Below are 25,575 nucleotides of genomic sequence, written 5' to 3'. Positions count from 1 at the left end.
TTATTTTATTGGATTAACCCAGTTAACAGTTCTTTTTAAAAATATTTATTTGGTTGCACCAGGTCTTGGTTGTGGCATGTGGGTTCCTTAGTTGAGACACACAGCCTCTTTAGTTGTGGCATGCAAACTCTTAGGTGCGGAATGCGTGTGGGATCTAGTTCCCTAACCAGGGATTGAACCTGCGCCCCCTGCATTGGGAGTGTGGAATCTTAACCACTGCGCCACCAGCGAAGTCCCAAGAGTTCTTTATATGTTCTGGATACTAGACCCTTATCAAATATATTGCTTGCAAATATTTTCCCCCCTTCTGTGGGTTGTCTTTTTACCTTCTTGATTGGTGTCCATTGATGCACAAAAGTTTTTAAATTTTGATGAAGTCCATTTTATCTATTTTTTCTTTGCGTGTGCATTTGGAATCATATCTGAAAAACTGTTGCCTAATCCAGGGTCTTGCAGGTTGTCACCCATGTTTCCTTCTAAGGGTTTTATCGTTTTAGCTTTTGCATTTTTGGTCCATTTGGATTTAAATTTTATATATGGTGTGAAGAGGAGGTCCAAATTCATTCTTTTTTGCATGTGGATATCCAGTTATCTCACCAACTTTTGTTGAAAAGACTTCTTTTCCCACTGAATGGTCTTGACACCTTTGCTGAAAATCATTTGACCATATATGTATGGGTTTATTGTCCCATACATTTGACTGTAAATATGGACTCTCAGTTCTTTTCTGTTGGTATATATGCCTATCCTTATGCCAGTTCCACACTGTCTTGATTACTGTAGCTTTGTAGTATGCTTTGAAATTGGGCAGGGTGAGTCTTCCAATTTTGTTCTAAATCCTTAAAGATTGTTTTGGCTATTCTGTGTCACTTGCAGTTACACATGAATATTAGAAAGAACTTGTTCATTTCTGCAAAATGACAGCTTGGAAACTGTTAGGGATTACTTTGAATCTATATATTAGTTTAGGTGGTATTACCATTTTATGTGTTCCAATCCATGAACACATGATGTTGTTCCATTTATTTAGGTCTTTAATTTCTTTCAACAATGTTTTGTCATTTTCTAAGTCTTGCACTTTGGTTAAATTTATTCCTAAGTACTTTTAAAATATATTATTATTAATATTTGTTTTATTTTAGTGACATTGTAAATGGAATTGTTAATTTCATTTTCGGAATATTCATTGCTAGTATATAGAAGTACAACTGATATTTGTGTATTGATATATCCTGAAACTTTGCTGAACTCATTTGTTCTAATAGTTTTTTGTGGATTCTTTAGGTTTTTCTATGTATAAGATTATGTCATTTGTGAAAAGAGATAATTTTATTTCTTTTCCAGTCTACATGCCATTTATTTCTTTTTCTTGTCAAGCCCTGACTTGAACTTCCTGTACAATGTTGAATAGAAGTATTGAGAGCCACATCCTTGTCTTGTTCCTGATTTTAGGGGGCAAGTTTTCAGTCTTTCACCATTAACTATCACGATACCTGTGGGTTGAGGAAATTCCATTCTTTTCCTAGTTTGTTGAGTGTTTTTATCATGAAAGGGTATTGGATTTTGTCAAATGCTTTTTCTGCTTCTGTTGAGATGATTGTTTTTTCTTTCATCTTATTAATATGGTATGGTACACTGATTTATTTTCATATACTACCCTGACATTCCTAGAATAAATCTCATTTGCTCATGGTATATCTTGTTGAAAATTTTTGTATCTGTACTTATAAGGGATATTGGTGTGTAATTTTCTTTTATTGTGATTTAAAAAAAAAAATTTATATATTTGGCTCTGCCAGGTCTTAGTTGTGAGTGGGATCTTTAGTTGCAACATGTGGAATCTTTAGTTGAGGCATGTGGGATCTAGTTCCCTGATCAGGGATCAAACCTGGGCCCCCTGCATTGGGAGCACAGAGTCTTAGCTACTGGACCACCAGGGAAGTCCCTCCCTAATCTTAATTATAAAGATTTTAAGTGCTTGTTACATCTAAGATGTGAAAGGTGCGCAAAAGTTTCACTTGGTTAGTCTAATTGGAGTAACTAATAAGGTTGTGTAAGTAAGGACCTTTTTTTTTAATACATTTTAAAAATTTGTTTTATTTATTTTTGGCTGCATCGAGTCTTAGTTGCTGCACGTGGGGGTTTTTTTTGTTTGTTTGTTTGTTTTTTTTTTGAGGCACTTGGGCTATTTCATTGTGGTGCGCCGGCTCCTCTCTAGTTGTGGCATGCGGGTTTTTTTCTCTTCTCTAGTTGTTTTTTCTCTTCTCTTCTCTGTCGCAGGCTCCAGGGCGTGTGGGCTCTGTAGTTGTGGCGTGTGGGCTCCAGAGCACGTGGGCTCTGTAGTTTGCGGCATGCAGGCTCTGGTTGATGTGCGCAAGCTCAGTAGCTGTGGCGCTCAGGCTTAGTTGCCCCGTGGCATGTGGAATCTTAGTTCCCTGACCAGGGATCGAACCTGCGTCCCCTGCATTGCAAGGCGGATTCTTTACCACTGGATCACCGGGGAAGTCCCTGTAAGGCCTTTCTTGAAAAGAGTATTACCTGTATCTCTCTTTAAAATTAAAAGAAGAATAATACATGCATTTGGGGAATAAAAACTTGAAAGGTAGAAAGGATTCATAGGAAAAAAAAAAGTCTCCTAAACACCCCTATTTCTGATGAATCCCTCCATAGATTACCTGTGTGTATACAGATATATTTTTTATTTTTATATAAATGGTTACATATTACTTATACACCTATATCTTGTTTTATAAAAAAAATTGAATCTTCATATCTTTATCAATGCTCAAAATTAAACAATATTCATAATACTGCCCTATGCATTCTCTCCTACCCAACAACCCAGTGACTTCTTTAATAATATTATTTTTGCTTTTCACCTTTCTCTTCATTTCAGTTTGAAGTAGTAAACAGTGGTTCAGGTAATTGATTCTGTATTTCCCACCACTAATTTGCCCTGTGATTTTGAGAAAAGGCATGTGACCTTTTGAAACCAAATACTCTCTTAATTTCTTCCAACCTTAAACTTTTTTAATTATAATGTATAATATTTACAAGTAGGTTGAAGCACCAGGCATCAAATCAGTTCTCTGTCAATTAAGGTTGATGTGAATTCCTGTAATGTCAAATTTATCTTACTGATGACATTTCTCAGTTATTGGTAAAGTGATTTGTGTATATGTGTGTTTCTTTTGAGGGAAGACATAGTAGGCAGTGTAATCTGTCTCTGCCAATTCTGTGTAAAGAGGCAATTTTTCTTTCTCTAAAGTAATTGAACATTTGACTAAGTTGGCTGGTTTCTAAGCCTGAACCCTCTGAGTAACATGTAGGGAAAAGGGCGTTATGGTATTGAAGCAGTTGCTTAAGACCAACAATGTCCTTTTTGTGAAAATCTGAAGGTTCTTAAAAGATGGAATACTATGACATCATCACCGTTCCTCCAAGGAGCATTCCTCAAGTAATACTGAATATGCTGTGATTATCAGCACCCTTCCCCCATCTTCTTTCTGTGGCTTGACTGATGTTATTGTCAATTATTTGACTGTGGTTTGCAAATGTGGAGCAGTTACTTAATTCTGAAAATCCTTTTGGGTCTGAGATTTTAAAGTATATTGGGTTTTTATTCTAGTTTCATCAGCTTTCTTAGTGATCTATGTTTTAGGATTGAATAAAATGGTATCACCTACAAAAATTATGTATCTTTTACATTCAGCCCTCAGTAGCTTAATAAATGATATGCTTCTCTGATCTGTTTTTGTGGAACCAGAAACAAATTAGATCTCATTTGCTGTTTATAGGATTGTTAATGTCTTTTACTCTTCTCTTTTAGTAGGAAGGATATGGTGAGTTACAATAATGATATTTTCCCCGAAGGACAGATTAGGTATCTTTAAAATGTAACCTAATAGCCTATTTTTTGTTTTTTTTTTTGAAGAAGATTGTATATGCAGTCTCATAGTACCTTTAAGAACTTTTTACAAATATTTATATCTTTTAAGCCTGATCTGTAGTTTATCAGGCTATATTAGTCCTGTACTTAGGGTATTCATGTACCTAATATTCATTTTCAGCAGAAATTATGGAGTTTATGATTAGGGTTGCTGTGAAAGTTCCTCTGTGCTGTTTTCTTTTCCTAGTTTTTCATGACAGCTTATAAAAATGGACAAGATTCAAATCAAGTACCTTTGTCAGTTTTACATTGATGACTCTATTGTAGCAATGTTCTGCATGGGTTCAGGGCATGTTCTGCATGGGTACAGGGCAACCAGTATGGTGCTGATTTTTACAATAAAGTACTTTACTTTTGGAAATTTGAGGATGTATAGAAAAGAAGCAGTTATGCAGTGGATACTATTAACTCTAGCTTAACAGTGTAATGATATATTTCAGGGATTTCTAACTTTATTGGTGTTCTCACTTTTTATACATTTTATGTTCATCTCTTCTGTCTTCTAACAATCCAAAGAATATGCACAAATGTTGTTGGATTTTTTTAAATCTTTTTTCCTGGTTGTAGAAATCAAACATATGATTATTGTTGAAAATTTGGAATGTAAGAAAGCTATAGACTTGTGAATGTTTTTCAAAATACCAGCCATAATTAACTAAAAATAATCCATATGATTTTGTTGTATTGCCCTCTTTGCAAAAACTACAGTTGAGTCTCAAACAACGTGGACTTGAACTGCACGGGTCCACTTCTACGCAGATATTTTTCAGTAAATACATGTATGTACTGTCAATGTATTTTCTCTTCCTCATGATTTTCTTAATAACATTTCCTTTTCTCTAGCTTACTTCATTGTAAGAATATAGTGTATAATGTATATAACATACAAAGTGTGTGTTAATTTACTTTATGTTATCAGTAAGGCTTCTGTTCAACAGTAGGCTATCAGTAGCTAAGTTTTGGGGGAGTAAAATCAAACATAGATATAGAAAATTCACAAAATAAATGAATTTGTTTAATGAACTATTGTAAATGAAATCCCGTATCTAAGGCAAGAAATAGAACTTTGCCAGCCAGTCCAGAATTTCCTCCATGTGTCTCTTCCCAATCACAACTCCCCCTTTCCCCTAAAGTAACCACTATCATGACTTTTTTTTTTTTTTTTTTGCGGTACGCGGGCCTCTCACTGTTGTGGCCTCTCCCATTGCGGAGCACATGCTCCGGATGTGCAGGCTCAGCGGACGCGCATGGCTCACGGGCCTAGCCGCTCGGTGGCATGTGGGATCTTCCTGGACCGGGGCACGAACCCGTGTCCCCTGCATCGGCAGGCGGATTCTCAACCACTGCGCCACCAGGGAAGTCCTATCATGACTTTTTTTTTTTTTTTTTTTTTTTCCTGTACGCGGGCCTCTCACTGTTGTGGCCTCTCCCGTTGCGGAGCACAGGCTCCGGACACGCAGGCTCAGCGGCCCTGGCTCACGTGCCTAGCCACTCTAATGCATGTGGGATTTTCCCGGACCGGGGCACGAACCCGTGTCCCCTGCATCAGCAGGCGGACTCTCAACCACTGTGCCACCAGGGAAGCCCTATCATGACTTTTATAGTGATAACATCTGGCAGTTTCTTTATAGTTTTATCATTCAAGTATGCATCTCTGTACTCCATTATTGAGTTTTGAGAGTTCTTTATATATTTATATATTTTATCTATTTTGAGATATGTGACTTGAAATAATGTTTCCCAGTCTTTGGCTTGACTTCATTCTTTTCTTTTAAAAGTGTCCTTTGCAAGAGTAAAAGTTTTTGATTTTGATGAAGTCCAAATGATCAGTTTTGACTTTTATGGATTATACTTTTGGTGTCAAATCTAAGAACTCTTTAACTAACCTAAGGTTACAAAGATTTTCTCCTGTGATTTCTTCTCAACGTTTTGTAGCATTAACTTTTTAACACTGAGATAAATGAACCATGTTTGGACTTAATTTTTCTGTAAGGTATGAGGTATGAGTCAGAGTTCATTTTTATACATATGGATGTCCAGTTGCTATGACACCATTTTTCAAAAAAGATTATCTTTTTTCTGTGTTGTACCTTTGTCAAAAATCAATTGACCAGGGACTTTCCTGGTGGCGCAGTGGTTAAGCATCTGCCTGCCAGTGCAGGGGACGTGGGTTTGATCCCTGGTCTGGGAAGATCCCACATGCCACGGAGCAACTAAGCCCGTGCACCACAACTATTGAGCCTGCGTGTTAGAGCCCGAGAGCCATAACTACTGAGCCCAGACGCCGCAACTACTGAAGTCTGCACACCTAGAGCAATGCTCGGCAACAAGAGAAGCCACCACAACGAGAAGCCTGTGCACCGCAATGAAGAGTAGCCCCCACTCGCCACAACTAGAGAGAAGCCCACATGCAGCAACGAAGACCCAACCCAGCCAAAAATAAATAAATAAATACATTAAAAAAAATTGTCTTGACTAATTCGGATTCTTTGCCTTTTTATGAACATTTTACAATCAGTTTTTTGATATGTACAAAAACATTCTGTTGGATTTTGATTGAGATTGCTTTGAATCTATGAATTGTCAAATTTTTAAATCAGTTGGGAAGGATTGACCTTATAACAATATTGAATCATTCAGTTCATGAACATGGTACATCTGTTTAGTCAACTTTGATTTATTTCATCAGGGTTTTATCGTTCTTACTATATAAATTCTACTCAAATATTTTATTTTTTTTTATTATTTTTTTTTTGTGTGTGGTGCTTGGGCCTCTCGCTGCTGTGGCCTCTCCCGTTACAGAGCACAGGCTCCGGATGCGCAGGCTCAGTGGCCATGGCTCATGGGCCCAGCCGCGCGGCATGTGGGATCCTCCCGGACCAGTGCACGAACCCATGTCCCCTGCATCGGCAGGCGGACTCTCCACCACTGCGCCACCAGGGAAGCCCCTACTCAAATATTTTAGACTTATATCTGAATATTCCATTTTCTTCCCTTGCTGTTTTGTATGTTCCTTGGGGGTTTTTTGTGTACACAGTAATGTCTGCAACTAGAGGTGTTTTTTTTCTTCCTTTCTGTTATTTATTCCTTTTCTTTCTTTTTCTTTACTTATAAAACTTCTAGTGTGATGTTGGATAGGAGTGATTATAGTGGAGATTCTTACCTTGCTTTCCCTATATCTTTAGGGGAAAGCTTTCCGTCTTGAATCATTAAGTATTGTGTTAGTTGTAGTTTTTTGTAGATAGCATTAACCAGGTTAATGCCGTTCCCTTCTATTCCTAGTTTTTTGAGAGTATTTGCCATGAATGGATGTTGAATTTGTGAAATCCTTTTTCTGCCTCTGTTGATATGATCCTGTGTTTTTTCTTCTTTAGTCTGTTTAGAATGGGAGAATTATGTTAATTTTTGACTGCTGAATCAGCCTTGCATTTCTGGGATAAATGCTACTTAGTTGTGATGTAGTATCATTTTTATATATTTCTGGATTTGATTTGCTAATTTAAAAACATTTTTTATTGAAGTATAGTTGAATTACAATGTTGTGTTAATTACTGCTGTACAGCAAAGTGACTCAGTTATACATATATATACATTCTTTTTCATATTCTTTTCCATTATGGTTTATCACAGGATATTGAATATAGTTCCCTGTGCTATACAGTAGGACCTTGTTGTTTATCCATTCTATATGTATCAGTTTGCATATGCTAATCCCAAACTCCCAATGCAACCCTCTCCCATTCCCCTCCCCCTTGGCAACCACCAGTCTATTCTTTATGTCCCTGATTCTGTTTCTTTTTCATAGGTTCGTGTCATCTTTTATTTTTTAGTTATTATTATTTTTTAAATTTATTTATTTGGCTGCACGCAGAATCTTTGTTGCGGCATCCAGGGTCTGTTTCCCTGACCAGGGATCAAACCCGGACCCCCTGTATTGGGAGGGCAGAGTCTTAACCACTGGACCACCAGGGAAATCCCTGTGTCATCTTTTAGATTCCACATATAAATGATACCATATGGTATTTGTCTTTCTCTTTCTGACTTACTTTGCTTAGTATGATAATCTCGAGTTGCATCCATGTTGCTGTGATTTGCTAATATTTTGTTGAGGATTTTAGCTATTATCTTCATTAAGGATATTAGTTAGAAATTTTCCCTTTTTTTTCTAATGTTCTTGTCTGGTTTTGATAGGGTAGTTGTGGCCTCATAAGATTAATTGGGAATGTTCTCTCATAATTTGAAGAGGTTATGTAGAATTGGTATTATTCTTTTAATGTTTGATAGAATTTGACAATGAAACTGTCCAGTTTCAATGGACTGGAGTTTTCTATGTGAAAATATTTGAATTTAATTTCTTTATATACATATGTCTATTCTTACCTATTCTTGATTATTTCTTCTTGATTGAGTTTTGGTAGTTTATATCTGTCAAGTACTTTACTTCATCTATATTATCAAATTTATCAGCTTAGAGCTGTTCATTGTACTTCCTTATCCCTTTTAATGTCATAAGGTGTATGGGAATATTCCGCCCTTTGATTTCTGTTTTTGGTAATTTGATTCTGTTCTTGTTTTCATTGGTTAGTTGGGCAGAGGTTTCAGTGTTATTGATCCCGCTGTCCTGTCCCCCCGACCCACACACCAAAAAACAGCTTTTGGTTTTATTGATTTTTCTCTATTGGCTTTTTGTTTTCTAATTTCATTGATTTCTACTCTCTTCTTTAGTGTTTACTTCCTTACATTTATTTTTGGTTTTATTTGCTTTTCTCTTTCTAGATCCTTAAGGTGGAGGCTTAGATTATTGGTTTGAGATCTGTCTTGTTTTTCCAATACAGAATCAGTGTTTCTATGTAAACACTGCATTAGCTGTATCCTACAAGTTTTATGTTGTATTTTTATTTTTACTCAACTCATTCTTTTCTAATTTTCCTTGAAACTTCTTTATTGAACCATGGGTTACTTGGGGAAAAACCAAGTCTTTATGTGATAATTCCAACATGAGTCATTTCAAAATAAATTTTTTTTTAAGTTATCTTTCTGTTACTGATTTTAAGCTTAATTACACTATGGTCAGATTACTTATTTTATATGAATTGAAAATTTTCACGCTTAAGATATGGTTTATGGCTCAGAATATGATCTCTCTGTGGGACTATCATATATGCACTTGAAAAGAATGTATATTCTGTCAGGTGTAGTATTCTGGAAATGTCATTAGGTCAGGTTGATTGATAGTGGTGTTCTACAGTGTTGTTCTGTGTTTTCAGACTGCTTTTTCTTTAAATTTCTGAGAGGAGTGTTGGTGTCTCTCAGTATAATTATAGACTTGTCTTATTTCTCTTTTCATTTGTATCAATTTTGCTTCATTTTATTTGAAGCTCTTTTGTCAGTCAGGTGAATACAAATTTAGGATTTGATAGTGGAATCCTCTCATTATGTAATGTCCCTCCTTATCCCTTGTGATTTTCCTAGTTCTCAAGTCTGTTTTGTCTGATATTAATGTAGCCACTCTAGATTTCTTTTGTTTAATATTTTGCATTTCTTTTAGAGCAGATCTGCTGGGAACGGATTCTCTTTGTTTTCCCTTAGGTAAGAATCTCTCTCTCTCTCTTTTTTGGCTTTCATTCGTAAAGAAGATAGATAAAGGATTCTGTTCCGGGTTGGCAGTTCTTTCCTTTTATCACCTTTAAAAGCTATTATTCTACTTTCTGTGGACTTCATTGTTTTTTATGAAAATCTGTGGTCATTCAAATTTTTGTTTATTTTTGTTTTTTAGCATTTTGATTATGATGTGTCTAGGCCTGATTTTCTTTGAATTTTTCCTGTTTGGGGTTTACTGAGCTTCTTGAATCTCTAAATTTATATCTTTTGTCAAATCTGGGAAGTTTTCTGCCATTACCAAGAAAGTTTTTTTTCTCTACCAATTTATTTTTCCTCTCCTTATATGAATGCCAGTAATGTGAAACTTAGACAATTTGATATAGTCCTATGAGTTACTAAGGCTCCATTCATTTCATTCAATCATTTTTTCTTTTCCTCAATTTAGATAATTTCATTTGCTCTCTCTCCAAGTTTACTGACTCTTTCCTCTATCATCTATGTTCTGTGGTTGACCCCATGCAATGATTTTTTTTTTTTAATTTCTGATACTGTATTTTTCAGTTCTGAATTTCCCATGAGGTTCTTTTTTTATAGTTTCTCTTTCTCTGCTGAGAATTTGTCTTTTCAGTTGTTTCAAGAGTGTTAACCATCATCTCATTTATTATGATTATAATAGCCACTTTAACGTCTTTATGTGGGGATTTCCCTGGTGGTGCAGTGGTTAAGAATCCGCCTGCCAATGCAGGGGATATGGGTTTGAGCCTGTGTCCGGGAAGATCCCACATGCTGCAGAGCAACTAAGCCAATGTGCCACAACTACTGAGCCTGCGCTCTAGAGCACACGAGCCACAACTACTGAGCCCACACACCACAACTACTGAAGCCCGCGTGCCCTAAAGGCCATGCACCACAACTACTGAGCCCACGTGCTACAACTACTGAAGCCCATGTACCCATAGCCTGGGCTCCACAACAAGAGAAGCCACCACAACGAGAAGCCCGTGCACCGCAACAAATAGTAACCCCCACTCGCTGCAACTAGAGAAAGCCCGAGCACAGCAACGAAGACCCAATGCAGCCAAAAAGAAAAAAAAGTCTTTATGTGATAATTCCAACATGCATCATCTCAAAATAAGCATCTGTTGGTCCTCTTTTCCCTTGATAATTTGTCACATTTTCCAATTGTGTGTGTGTGTGTGTCTGTTTTGTGTGTTTATTTGTTTTTGCATGTAGAGTAATTTCGGATTTTATCTTGGACATTTTGAGTATTGTCATTTCTGATCCTGTTACTGTCCTCTGGAGAGTGTTGATTTGTTTGTTTGTTTTAGCAGACACCTACCAGTTTAGATGGCAAGTTGTCTCACTTTCTGTGGGTGGTGGCTCTAATATCAGTTCTGTTTACAAAGCTTTGTTGTGCTCTTTGGATTTGCCCTGCATTGTGCCTCTCAGTGATAGTCTGGGACTTGGGCAGTGGTTTATATCATAGATTAGTTCTCTTTAGCGTAGCCTCTGCTGCACCTCTTTGAGACTGTTTTACACAAACGTAAATCATTATTTGTATTGGTTTGTACACAGAATTAGGGGATCTCTTTTCCAGCTCTCTCCTCTCCATGATTTCCCCCATACTCTTCAGTTTCCAGTGGCCTTTTTCCCAGTTCCAGAAAGACAGGTTTCTCTCAGAGCTTTTACACCTCTGCATTGTACAGTTCGCCATAACTGGGGCTGCCCTTAAGTGAAGTGGGGAAAGAAAAGAGAGGAGGAAAAAACATAATGGGAATTCCCCTAATACTTTTTGGATGACAGAGAGTCTGTTTTCCCAGTTTTTCTGGCCAGAGAGATTGGTTTTCTCATTGGGTTTTTCTGTTGCTGGGGCAGTGCAATTCTATGGCTGAGGAGAGAAAAGAAAAGACCAAAAGAAGGCATTTCCCCCCACAATCTCCAGATCACAGGGTTCCCTTTTCCTGCTCCTTTGGACAGGGGGAGAATTTCTTTAAGTGTTTTCTTGTCAGCACCCTGAACATAGTTTTGTAACTGAGGCCACACTCTTCTGTCAGAGACGGGAGATAAAGGAGGAAAATGGAATCAGAAAACTCGTGGCCATACCCATTATTCTTCAAGTTTTGACTTCTCTCCCCAATCATTTGTATTGCCTGTTTATGGCATGTTGATATATATATCCTTTGGCCATTTATATTTTGGTGGATTAGGTATTTGATTAGTGATTTGGATGATATCTCTATCTTTAAGGAATAATAATAACGCTTAATTTTGGGTGCTCTGGATGTTTCAGTTTTTGCGTTCAACTCAATTTTTTGATATACAGATTTTTTTAATGCATTAGTCTTTTGTAAGTTAAAGTACTAATAGCCTTTTGGATGTTCTATTTGGAGTATGTATTCTTCTAGTTTAAAAAGTATTCTATTTTATTTTTCTCAAATTTAAAATTTTTTTAAAACGTTGAAAGTGGTTGCTATAAAAATTCAGGTAATATAGATGTCTAGGTTAACAAGTAATGTTCTTCACAGCCCTACTTTATCAGAGAAAATAATAACATTTTAATACATATCTTTCCATACCTTGTTTATAAATTTGCTATATATATATCTTATATATATAAATATATATATATACACATATATTTATATACTTATATATACACACATATATATATATATTTAAAATTAATTTTTAATATTTGGCTGTGCTGGGTCTTCGTTGCGGCACGTGGGCTTCTCTACTTGTGGTATGTGGGATTTTAAGTTCCTGACCAAGGATCGAACCCGGGCCCCCGGCGTTGCGAGCATGGAGTGTTAACCACTGGACCACCAGCGAAATCCCTACATATATTTATCTTAGATTTTAAGACATTTATTTAATTTTTTTAAAGTTATTACTTTAATTGAGGTATAATATACATAAAGGCATCTATTTTAATATAGTTGGAGTTTTGACAAGAGTAATTCACTGCTGCAGTCAAGGTAATAGAAGATTCTATTACCCCAGAAAGTCCTTGTGAGCCCTTTCATGGTCAGTTCCCCTTTTCTTCCCCCAACTGACCCCAAACAACAGTGACTCTGTCACAATACTAGTTTTGCCTATTTGAGAATTTTTCAGGGGAATCATACAGTTTTTACTGTTTGGTTTCTGGTTTTTTTTGCTGGAGCATAATGCTTTTGAAATTCATCTAGGTTGCTGCATGGATCAGTAGTTTTATTCCTTTTTATTGCTGTGAAAAGAATTTCATTGTGTGAATGTATCACAATTTTATTATACATATATTTGTTGATAGACGTTTGTATTATATGCAGTTTGGGGCTATTATGAATAAAGCTGCTGTGCACAAGTCCTTTTGTGTGCCTTTGTTTTCATTACTTTTGAGTAAGTGATAACTAGTTAAGGAACTGTTCCATCTCATAATAAATGTTTATTTAACTTGATAAGAATCTGTTAAACAGTTTTCCAGAACAGTTGTATCATTTCAAATTCCCATCAACAAGGTAATGAGTTCCAGTTCTTCACTTTGGTTTTTTTTGATCTTTTTATTTTTTTGGACATCTGCATGGCTTATGGGATCTTAGTTCCCTGACCAGGGATTAAACCTGGGCCCCCTGCAGTTGGAAGTGAGGAGTCCTAAGCACTGGACTGCCAGGGGATTCCCCTAGTTCCTCACTTTGTACATTTATCATTTCTTATATTTTGTATAAGTATTTTTGATATGGATTCTTTAAGTGGGAATTTTGTGTGAAATGGTAAGTGCATATTTGATTTTGCTACATTTTTCTCCACAGGTTTTGTACTGTTTTTGCATTACCACTGCTACTATATGAGAGTGCAGATTTCTCTTCCATCCCACCATCAGTGTGTGGTGAATTTTTGCCATTCTGATAGGTACAAAATGAAATCTTAGGATAGTTTTAATTTGTATTTCTTATACTTTGAGTGATGTTGAATGTATTTTCATAGATTTCATGGTTGTTTCTTTCCTTCCTTCCTTCCTTCCTTCCTTCCTTCCTTCCTTCCTTCCTTCCTTCCTCCCTCCCTCCCTCCCTCCCTCCCTCCCTTCCTTCCTTCCTTCCTCCCATATCTCCTCCGGGTGGTTGTTGGTGGTGGTGGTGTTTTCTTGGGGGAGGGGTGCTGTTTTTAGAAACTACCAATTAAGAATGTAAGAATGTTAGGTTATTGTCTTTTTTTGCTTGTTTTTTTGAAATTCTTTACATATTAGGAATACTAACCCTTTGTAAACGTAAGTTTCAGACATTTTTTTCCAAGTTTATCATTTGTCCTTTTTGTCTGGAGTGTCTTTTTCCATGGCCCCTTCTCCCAAGTTTTTTTTTTTTAACCTGTTAAATATATCTGTCTTTTTCCTTATTGTTTTGGATTTGGATCATAGTTAGGAAAGTTTCTACATTCCCTGATTACAGAGGAACTTACATTTCCTACTAGTACTTATATAGTTTCATTTTTCTAATTTTTGCGTTTCTGACCCATATGTAATTCTGATATTACAGTTTGAGGAACAGGTGTTATTTTATATTTTTCCAAATAGCTATTGGGGTCTCCCGGCAACACTTATTTTATCAAATACTTTTTTTTCTTCATTGATTTGAGAGGTTTGTTTAAGCCATTTAGCAGTAATGGTTATGTAAGGTATGTGATAGGGATATCATTATATAATTCTTATAATTTTTTCCGAATGGGTTCTTAGTTTTCTTAACAAAATTTATTTCTTCTCCTTTAATTGTATGCTGAATTCCGAGATACACATACATGGGTTTGTTTCTGGACTCTTTTAGATTAATGGTTTACTTGTCTTATTTTAACATTCTACTGATAGCAATAGATTTGTATTATCTTTCGGTATGTGGTACAGCAGATTTTCCAGTTCCTTCATTTCTTTTTTCTCTGATTTTCTGGAGGGTGCTGTCCTTATGAATTTACTCTGTTTCTCTACTATTAACTTAAATATTTCGCATATCATATTCTCATGTATACTATTTGGTAAATATTTGTGGAAACGAAATCATTTTAAGGGGTGTTAGAGAAGAATTAAGTGTGTTCTTTTAGTTCAACAAATATTTATGTAATATTAACTGTTGGAGGTATGGTGTAGGATGTAGACAGGTAATATAAAGATGAATGAGACACATTGTGCCTACCTGTCTAGTTAAAATTTTACACATTACATTTAATCTAAATCTTGAAAGATTTTGAGTGGGAATTTGTTAGGCAGATAGGAATATGCAAATCATGGAACTGGTTAGAGAATTTTAATGTAAAATAATTCTGGTAATAAAGGTACTATAACTTGATCATTCAGAGTTCTTAAATAAGTCTTAAGTAACACTGCAGGTTTTTAAAAAATAGGTGGATTAATTGAATAATAATACTTTGTATGGAATTTACTTCAATCTTCTGTGATCACATATTCTTAGAACTATAATTGAAACACTTTGCAGGGAACTTGCAGAGCAGGAAAATTGGTAAATGTATATGGAGCAGCCTAGAAAGTGTGTTAGAAATGAAATACAAATTAATAATTTAAATGTTTTTATTGCAGTGGAGTGTTAATTTAAGGAGGTACAAAAGACATGTAAATATGTTTTGTGTAGTTACAAGGAAGTTTTCTACCAAAAATTAAAATTGGTTCAGTTGACTTCACTAAAAATGAGACCAGTAGTTACCTGCTTAAAAGTTGTGTGAAGTGGGGGAGAATTGACTAGAGTCTAATGAAATCAATTAGGAGGCAAATGAAATACATTTTGGAGGGTTTTCTTTTTTTTTTTTGATTGGTGAATTTATTTAGGTTAAAATAGCTGACATTTAATGTAGTGCTTACTATGCCTGAGTACTAGTCTATGCTTGTATTTATTAACTGATTTAACCTTTACAACCACCGTATTAGGTAGGATATTATTTTCACTTTACAGATTAGGAAAATAAGGCTACTGAAGTTCGCAGTTTATAAATAGTGTTGCTAGGATTCATATCCAGGTAGTAACATTCCAGAACCTAGGTTCTGAAGTTTCTCAGTAATGACAGCCATTTTTTAAATTGGGTATCTGATATAGAGGAACTGATAGCAGAACCACCAGGGAATTTATTGGTTATCTGTAATGTCTACTTATCTAATGCAGCAGATTTGATAAAGGCCATATTTTAATGTGAATCAGGTTTACAGGGGAAGCAGTTGTCTGCATTAAATTCATTACTTTCTCCTACTGCATTTTTCTTTGGAATGTTTGTGTTAGAGTTGATTGAACACTGGCATATGGTATCTGAAAGGAAAAGAAAGACAGCTAACTGAGTTAAATCCTTTGTGTATTTTCTTATATTTGAAAATCATCCTGTTGTTAGAAACCTATTACTGGTACATCTTAAGTTGTCATGCATGTTTTTTTAATGGTCTGTGTGTTCTATTATCTCTTCTGCCAGTGGGCTCACTGCCTCAGAATTAGATAAGGATTAGATAAGCCTTCCAAGATACAAAGATTTAGTTAATTTTTAAAAGTATATGTACAATAATACCCTATGTATAGTAGGACTCATTTTTTTAAGCACCACAGGTGATCGTGATGATGAGCCAGATTTAGGAACTACTGCACTAGTAGATCACACTTCCTTCTCAGTGAAATTCTAGGCCTGAGATAATTTTATATATACTATCAGAAAATGATCTTATACTAATTATTCTTAGCAGCTTTTGGTTTTCCTGACTTTTTTCTTTTCTTATTTCTCTACAATAGTTTATGCCAGCGTGGCTTCATTCATACAGATGAACCAAGGATTGGGATAGCAATATAAAATTAGAATCAGACAGCTGATTGCCCAGCAGGATGCCATCAACTAACCGTGCGGGCAGCCTGAAGGACCCTGAAATTGCAGAGCTCTTCTTCAAAGAAGATCCAGAGAAGCTCTTCACAGATCTCAGAGAAATTGGCCATGGAAGCTTTGGAGCAGTGTATTTTGTAAGTGTTAAAGGCTTAATGTCAGTGACCAGGATTTACTTAAAATCCAGTCCTGGCAAAATGAAAAACAATAATATAAAGAGACAGACAGAGGCCATAGTCCATTATATAGTTACATGCATAGGTGTGTGTGTGTATAATATGAAAATAGCTTTATTTATTGAGTTTCTTGGATTATTGAAAAAATGGAAACGAATATTATTTTACTTTGACTTAGTGTTTAGAATTTTTAGCACACTGTTTTTAGGAGTCATATGACTTGCATTGCTATAGAATTAAATATTGCAGAACACTGACTTCTGTAAAGTTCCATACAGAGTCAGTTTTAGTTTTGTGGAAATCTAGGATTATTATTTGGCAGAAGGATATGTACCAAAGTTTTTTTTCTTGTGTGCGTATGTGTGTATTTTGTACTTAAAAAACCCCAGAAAACACCAGATTTGCCATTTTAACCATTTTAACTGTACAATTTGTGGCATTAATTATACTTACAATGTTTACAACCATTACCACTATCTATTTTCAAAACTTTTTCATCACTCCAAACAGAAGCTCTGTATCTATTAGCAATAACTCCTCATTTCCCCCTCTACCCAGCTGGTGGTAACCTCTAATCTACTTTTTGTCTCTATGAATTTGCCTAGTCTAGATATTTCATATAGTGGAATCATACAATATTTGTACTTGCATGTATAGCTAATTTCACTTAGCATAATGTGTAGCATAATCACTTGGTGGGTCTTTGATGTTGTAGCATGTATCAGTACTTCATTCCTTTTTATAGCTAAATAATATTCCATTGTTTGTATATGCCATGGTTTGTTTAACCATTCATCTGTTGATGGGCACTAGATTATGTCTACCTTTTGCCTATTGTGAATAAATGCTACAATGAACATTGGTGTACAAGTATCTATTTGAGTCCCTGTTTTCAAATTTTGGTATGTACCTAGAAGTGAAAATACTGAATTACATAGTAATTCTATGTTTAACTTTTTGAGGAACTGCCAAACTGCACCAGAGTGGCTGCTTCATTTCCATTCCCATCAACAATGTACCAGTGTTCCAATTACTCCATGTCCTTGCAAATGCCTATCATTGTCTGTTATTTTGATTTTAGCCATCCTACTAGGCCTGCAGTAGTATCTTGTAGTTTTGATTTGCATTTCCCTAATGACATATGTCGAGCATTTTTTCATGTGCTTATTGGCCATTTGTGTATCTTCTTTGGAGAAATGTCTGTTCAAGTCTTTTGCCTGTTTTAAAAGTTGGGTTTTTTGTCTCTTTGTTGTTGAGTTGTAAGGGTTCTTTATGTATTTTGAATATTAAATTATTGGATACATGATTTGAAAATATTTTCTTGCATCTGTAGTTTATCTTTTCTCTTTCTTGATAATGTCGTTTGATATACAAAAGTTTAAACTTTGAATGAAGTGCAGTTTATCTATTTTTTCTTTCGTTGCTCATGCTTTTGCTATCGTGTCTAAGAATTCATAGCCAAATCCAAGGTCATAAAGATTTACCCCTGTGTTTTCTTCTAAGAGTTTTATGGTCTTAACTCTTCTATTTAGGTAATTGATCCATTTTGAGTTAATTTTTGTATATGTTGTGAGGTGGAGGTCCAACTTCATTCTTTGCATATGGAAATCCATTTGTCCCAGTACTATCTGTTGAAGAGACTGTGTTCCCCACTGAATTGTCTTGACATCCTTGTCAAATCACTTGGCCATATTGTATACATTTATATCTGAACTCTCTGTTCTATTCCATTTGTCTTTATGCTAGTACCACACTAGCATACTAGCATGTTTTGATTACTGTAGCTTTGTAGTGAGTTTGAGATCAGGAATAACTTTATTATTCTCTTTAAGGACAGTTTTGGCTATTTGGGACCCCTCTCAATTCTGTATGAATTTAAAGAGTAGCTTTTCCATTTCTGTGAAAAAGCCTGTTGGAATTTTGATAGGGATTGTTTAAATCAGTAGATCATGTTTGGTAGTATTGGCATGTTAACAATATTAAGTCTTACAATCCATGAACACAGCATGTCTTTCTAAACATTTATTTAGGTCTTATTTAATTTTGTTTAGCAATGTTTTGTACTGTTCAATGAACTATGTTCTGATGAACCTACATTGACGTAGCATACTCACCATAGTTTATATCAGGGTTCATTCTTAGTGTTGTACATTCTTTGGGTTTGGACAAATGTATAATGACAAGTATCATTATAGTATCATATAGAGTATTTTCACTGCCCTGAAAAAAGCTCTGTGTGCAGGTTTTTGTGTAGACGTAAGTTTGCAATTCCTTTAAGCAAATACCAAGTGCTATTGCTGGATAAGTAAGAGTGTGTTTAATTTTGTAAGAAACTGCCAAACTATGTTCTGAAGTGGCTGTACATTTTGCATTCCTACCAGCAGTGAATGAGAGTTCATGTTGTTCTGAATCCTAACCTACCTTTGGTGCTATCAATGTTCCAGATTTTGGCCGTTCTAATTAGTATGTAGTGTTATCGCATTGTTATTTCCATTTCCCTGATAATATATGATGTGGACTATCTTTACAAATGCTTATTTGCCACCTGTATATATTCTTTGATATATACAGATATATACCTGGTATATAGACCTCTGTTAAGGTCTTTGGCTCATTTTTTTAATCAGGTTGTTTTCTCATTTAAGCGCCCAGTGGGTCCAGGGCTTTTCTTTTTTGGGAAATTTTTTTTTTTTTTTTTGGGTTCGTGGGCCTCTCACTGTTGTGGCCTCTCCCATTGCGGAGCACAGGCTCCAGACGCGCAGGCTCAGCGGCCGTGGCTCACGGGCCCAGCCGCTCCGCGGCATGTGGGATCTTCCCAGACTGGGGCATGAACCCACATCCCTGCATTGGCAGGCAGATTCTCAACCACTGTGCCACCAGGGAAGCCCTTTGGGAAATTTTTGATGACTTATTCAATCTCTTTACTAGTTACAGTAAGTAATAATAATAAGTAATATTATTCAGGTTTTCTATTTTTTCATCCTTTAGTCTTGGTAGGTTTTGTTTTTAGGAATTTGCCCATTTTGTCTAATTTGTTGGCATAGTACTCTCTTATAATGCTTTTTATTTCTGTAGAATCAGTAGTAATGTTCCCACATCCATTTCTAATTTTAGTAATTTGGGTCTTCTCTTTTTTCTTAGTGTGTGTAGGTAAAGGTTTATCAATTTTGTTGATCTTTTTGAAGAACCAACTTTTGGTTTCAATTATTTTGTCTATTTTTTGATTCTTTCACTTATCTCTGCTTTAATCTTTATTATTTCCTTCCTTCTGCTAGCTTTGCATTTAGTTTTTCTTTTTCTGGCTTTTTTTTTTTTTTTTTTTTTTAAAATCTTTATTGGGGTATAATTACTTTACAATGGTGTGTTAGTTTCTGCTTTCTTTTTCTGGCTTTTAAGTTGTAAAGTTAGGTTAATTTGAGATCTTTCTTGTTTTTTAATGTGTTTATAGCTATAAATTTCCTCCTGAGCACTTCTTTCACTTGGTTCCATAAGTTTTGATACGTTGTATTTTTGTATTAATTCAGCTCTCAGTATTTCTAATATGCCTTGTGACTTCTTCTTTGATACATTGGTTGTTTAAAGTGTGCTGTTTAATTTTTACAATTTTGTGAATTTTCCATTTTTCCATTTTCGTTATTGATTTCTGACTTTATCCCATTGAGGTCAGAGAAGATACTTTGTATGATATCTATCTTTTAAAATCTACTGAGACTTGATTTTTGGCATAACATATGGTCTGTCCTGAAAAATGTCCCATGTGCACTTGAGAAGAATGTGTATTCTATTGTTGTGTATAGAATGCGTATTCTGTTAGATCTAGTTGGTTTATTGTGTTAAGTCCTCTATTTCCCTGCTTATCTTCTGTCTGGTTGTCCTCTGCTTTATTATGAGTGGGTTATTGAAGTCTCCAACTATTATTGTAGAACTGTATATACTTACTGATCTGTCCATAGGTGTGTAAATGTTTATAATTGTTATATTTTCTTGCTGTATTGAACCTTTATTAATAAATAATGTCCTTCTTTGTTTTTTATAACCTTTTTTGATTTAAAGTCTTGATTTACAAGTCTTTTTGTGGACCCAATTTTTCATTTCTTTTAAGTAAATACCTAAGATTTGTTGGAGTTGTTGGATCATAGGGCAGGTGTATGTTTAGTTCTATGCCAATTGCCAGACTTTTTCACTAAGTAGAAAGTTTACATTCCCATCTACAATGTATGAGAATTCTTTTTGCTTCATATCCTTGCCAGCATTAGATGTTGACAGTCATTTTAATTTGAGTTATTCTGATGGGTGTGTAATTGTATTTCAGTTAGGTTTTAATGTACACTTCCCTGCTAATTGATGTTGTTGAGCTGTTTTTCATAGACTTAATGATCATTCACATATCTTTGGAAGTATCTGTTCAAATATTTTGCCCATTTTTTGAAAATCAGGCTTTCTTTTTAAATTGAGTTTGTAGAATTTCCAGGATACTTGGTCAATCAATATATGTTTTGTGAATATTTTCTTCTAGTATGTGCACTGGAAAATTATATATATTCTGCAGTTTATTGGGCGTGATTATCTATGTATGTCAAGTAGGTAACATTTGTTGGTTATATTCTTCAGATCTTTTGGGTCCTTTCTGATTTTACTAGTTTGTTTTTGGTCTGTGTGTTCTATCAGTAACTGAAAGGTATTTAAAAATCTCCACTGATAGTGGATTTATCTAATTTGCTTTTTAGCTGCATCTTGTTTTACTTTATACATTTCTGATCTATGTTATTGGGAATGTACAAATTTAGGATTATTGTATCTTGTTGAATTGTCCCACTATCATTAAAATTCCACTCTTTACCTTTCTTAGTATTTCTTGCTTTAAAATCCACTTTTGTGTGTGTGTGTGTGTGTGTGTGTGTGTGTGTGTGTGGTACGCGGGCCTCTCACTGTTGTGGCCTCTCCCGTTGCGGAGCACAGGCTCCGGACACGCAGGCTCAGCGGCCATGGCTCACGGGCCCAGCCGCTCTGCGGCATGTGGGATCTTCCTGGACTGGGGCACGAACCCGCGTCCCCTGCATTGGCAGGCGGACTCTCAACCACTGCGCCACCAGGGAAGCCCTAAAATCTACTTTGATATTAATGATAGCTTTCTTTGGTTAATGCTTATGTAGTGTATTTCTTTTTCCTTTTCATTTATTATTTCTGGAACTTTATTCTAAAGTATTTCTCATCTTTGTTGTTTTTTCCCCCACGAATTTTTTTCCACCTTTATTGTGATATAATTGACATATAACATTGTGTAAGTTTAAGGTGTACAGTGTGTTAATTTGATACATTTATATATTGCAAAATGATTACTACTATATCATTAGCTAACACCTCCATCCCACCACATCATTACCATTTCCTTTTTGTAGTGAGAACATTTATGATCTACTCTTTTAGCAGCTTTCATGTATATAATAAAGTATTATTAGTTGTAATCCCCATGTTGTACATTAGATTCCCAGAATTTGTTAATCTTATAACTTGTACCCTTTGGCCATTATCTTCCCTATCCCCAACCCCTGGTAACCATCACTCTATTCTCTGTTTCTCTGAGTTCAGCTTTTTTAGATTCCACATATAAGTGATAATAAACAGTATTTGTCTTTCTCTGTCTTACTTATTTCACATAGCATGATGCCCTCACGTTTCATCCAGGTTGTTGCAAACAGCAGAATTTTCTTCTTTTTCATGGCTGAATAATATTCTGTTGTTTGTATGGACACACACTACATCTTCTTAATCCATTTATCCTTTGATGGACACTTCAAGATATGGTTGTTTCCATGTCTTGATTATTGTGAATAATGCTGTAATGAACAAGGAGGTGCAGATATCTCTTCAAATCGCAGTTCCAATTCATTTGGATATATATCCAGAAGTAGAATTGCTGGATCATATGGTAGTTCTATTTTTAATGTTTTGAGGAGCCTCCAAACTGTTTTCCATAGTGGCCATACCAGTTTATGACCACTGCACACTCTTGCCAACACTTGTTATCACTTGTCTTTTTCATAATAGCCATTCTGACAGGCGTAAGGTGACATATCATTGTGGTTTTGATTTGCATTTCCCTAATGATGAGTGATATTTTCCTGTACCTGTTGACATATGTTGTCTTTGAAAAAATGTCTATTCAGGTCCTCTACCTATATTTTAATTAGGTTGGTTTTTTGTTTTTGTTTGTTTGTTTTTTGCTATTGAGTTTTATGAGTTCTGTATATATTTTGGATATTAACCCCTTATCAGATACATGATTTACAGATATTTTCTCCCATTCCATAGATTACGTTTCCATTTTGTTGATTGTTTCTTTCACTGTGCAGAAACTTTTTAATTTGATGCAGTCCCACTTATTTAATTTTGCTTTTGTTGTTTGTGCTTTGGGTGTCATATCCAGAAAATTGCTGCCAAGACCAATGTCAAGGAGCTTTTTCTCTATCTCTGTTTTAACTGGAGTGTTTTGCCCATCTATATTTGGTGCTGTTACTAACATAGTTGGGCGTAAGTCTGTTTTCCTATTTGATTTTTGTTTGTCCTATCTGTTCTTTCTTTATTCCTCATTCTTGCCATCTTTTGAATTAATCAAGTGTTTATTGTTTTTTTGTTTTAAAATATAGGTTTTAATTCAGGTATGGAAAGACCAAAGACCAGGTAACAACTGCCATTGAAAAGATAGTTTAGGGATTTCCCTGATCGTCCAGTGGTAAAGAATCCCCCCTTTCAATGCAGGGGACACGGGTTCGATCCCTAGTCAGGGAACTAAGATCCCACATGCCGTGGGGCAACTATGCCTGTACACCACAACTAGAGGGAAGCCTGAGTGTTGCACAACTAAGACCCGATGTAGCCAAAAATAAATAATAAGTCTTTAAAAAAAAAAGAAAAGATAGTTTATTATACTCATAGATTCCAAGAGAAGAGGGCATGCCATGCCAGAGAGGGCCACTTGGGGAAGCACTGGTATAAGTGAGAAAGCAAGGGAAAAAGCATGGGCAAGAGCCTTGTGGTTTCTGTGGGAATAAACAAGTGAAGCAGGGTAAGCAAGTTTTGGATTAACTACTTTAATTTTAGCAGGCCGTGGGTAGAGGGGCTGTCCCTGGTTGTCTGGCTCTTGGCCCTGTGGTGATTAGAATATGGTGTAGGGGCTCATAGTGTGAAGGCATTGGAGATACAGGCTCTGGATTTGTGGTTTGTATATGAAAGAAGTGCTTGTTTTTTCTCTCTAGGAATTAGCTAGCTCTGGGAGTGTAGTCTCTTCCTGTTAGCAAGGCCCTAGCTGTCAAAGCGTCAGATTACAGCAATTTAGAAGATATGATTAATATATTTTTTCTCACAATTAACCTTTTGGTTATACAGTCCTTTATTATTATTTTAATTGTTACCCTAGAGATTGTACTATATATTCTTGACTTATTATAGTTAACTTAAATGAGCACTTTTACCACTTCTCAAACAATGTAAAACCTGTACAGTATTTCAACTTTCTCCTGTTTTTTGTGCAGTTTTTCTCATACATTTTACTTCTAAAATGTCCATTTGATTCCCTTTTTTTAAAAAAAAAATATTTTATTTATTTATTTGGCTGCTCTGGGTCTTAGTTGCAGTGTGTGGGATCTTCATTGAGGCATGAGGGATCTTTTTTTTTTTTTTTTTTAGTTGCAGCATGCGAGATCTTTTAGTTGTGGCGTGCAGGATCTTTTAGTTGTGGCATGCAGAATCTTTAGTTGCAAGATGCAGGATCTTTAGTTGTGGCATGCAAATTCTTAGTTGCAGCCTGTGGGATCTAGTTCCCTGACCAGGGATCAAACCTAGGCCCCCTGCATTGGGAGCTTGGAGTCTTAGCCACTGGACCAACAGGGAAGTACCCCCCCACCCCCCGCTTTTTTTTAAGACTCTGTCAGTAACTCCAGTATTTGAGTCTCCATTGGGCCTATTTATATTTCCAGTTTTTTCCTTTTCAGTATTTGGTCCACTTTTTAGCATGCCTTACAATTTGTGATTGGTTACTCTTCTTTTTAGAGGAGAATTTGTAGATGTTTTGGATGGTTCTATTTTTCTTCAAAGACAGTTGTGGTTTCTTTTGGTAAGCTGATAGTATAGTGTTGAATCACCTTGAGGCTTGGTTTTAGGCTTTATTAGGGCTAGTTGATGTCAGTTTTGCCCTTATTACTAGGCCTTTGCCCTTACTCTTAAACCATGGCTCTTCTAGAATCCCAACTGACTGTCTAGGGTGTTTATCAAAGCTCAAGCAGGGCTTCCCTGGTGGTGCAGTGGTTAAGAATCCGCCTGCCAATGCAGGGGATATGGGTTCGAGCCCTGGGCCGGGAAGATCCCACATGCCGCGGAGCAACTAAGCCGGTACACCACAACTACTGAGCCTGTGCTCTAGAGCCCGAGACCCACAATTACTGAAGCCCACGCGCCTGGAGCCCGTGCTCCACAAGAGAAGCCACTGCAGTGAGAAGCCTGCACACTGCAACGAAGAGTTGCCCCCACTCGCTGCAACTAGAGAAAGCCTGTGCACAGCAACAAAGACCCAACACAGCCAAAATAAAATTAATTAATTAATTAATTTATTTATTACCAAACAAAAAAAGCTCAAGCAGTTTGGTGGAGTTTGAATTCCAACCTCCTCTCCAGCACTTTTTGTCTTCTGAAAGCTCTGCTTATCTTTTTAGTCTTCCAACTGCTGTTTTCTTTTGGGTTTCTGGGAGTTTTAGGCAGTACATACTTAGGAGTTGACTGTTCACTTGAGGAGAATTCGCAGATTTTTGAGCTGCTTCTTTTCAGCTCCCTCTTCTGTGATTATGCCTTTTTTTCCAATATATTAACCTTTACAAAAAATTGAAATATTGTTGATTTACAATATTATGTTAGTTTCAGGTGTATAGCAGAGTGATTCAGTTATATATATTTCAGATTATTTTTCATTACAAGTTATTGTAAGATATTGAATATAGTTCCCTGTGCTATACAGTAAATCCTTGTTGC

At 35.9% G+C, this 25,575-nt stretch overlaps 1 protein-coding gene across 4 annotated transcripts in view; it reads left to right on the top strand.

Moving 5' to 3' along the window:
* Positions 1 to 25,575, top strand: part of TAOK1 (TAO kinase 1) — a 149,109-nt gene that overhangs the window by 39,652 nt on the left and 83,882 nt on the right. For all 4 annotated transcript variants that reach the window (XR_002174758.3, XM_019926995.3, XM_019926996.3 and 1 more), the window contains one exon: positions 16,294 to 16,515. Coding sequence is in view for 3 of the 4 variants with exons in the window: in XM_019926995.3 (XP_019782554.1) it covers positions 16,384 to 16,515 (132 nt within the window). In the remaining variant the exon portion in view is untranslated. The remainder of the gene's footprint in view (positions 1 to 16,293; positions 16,516 to 25,575) is intronic.

This window comes from Tursiops truncatus, chromosome 20, assembly GCF_011762595.2.
Source record: "Tursiops truncatus isolate mTurTru1 chromosome 20, mTurTru1.mat.Y, whole genome shotgun sequence".
Lineage (NCBI taxonomy): Eukaryota > Metazoa > Chordata > Mammalia > Artiodactyla > Delphinidae > Tursiops > Tursiops truncatus.
This window is presented reverse-complemented; position numbering and strand designations above follow the sequence as displayed.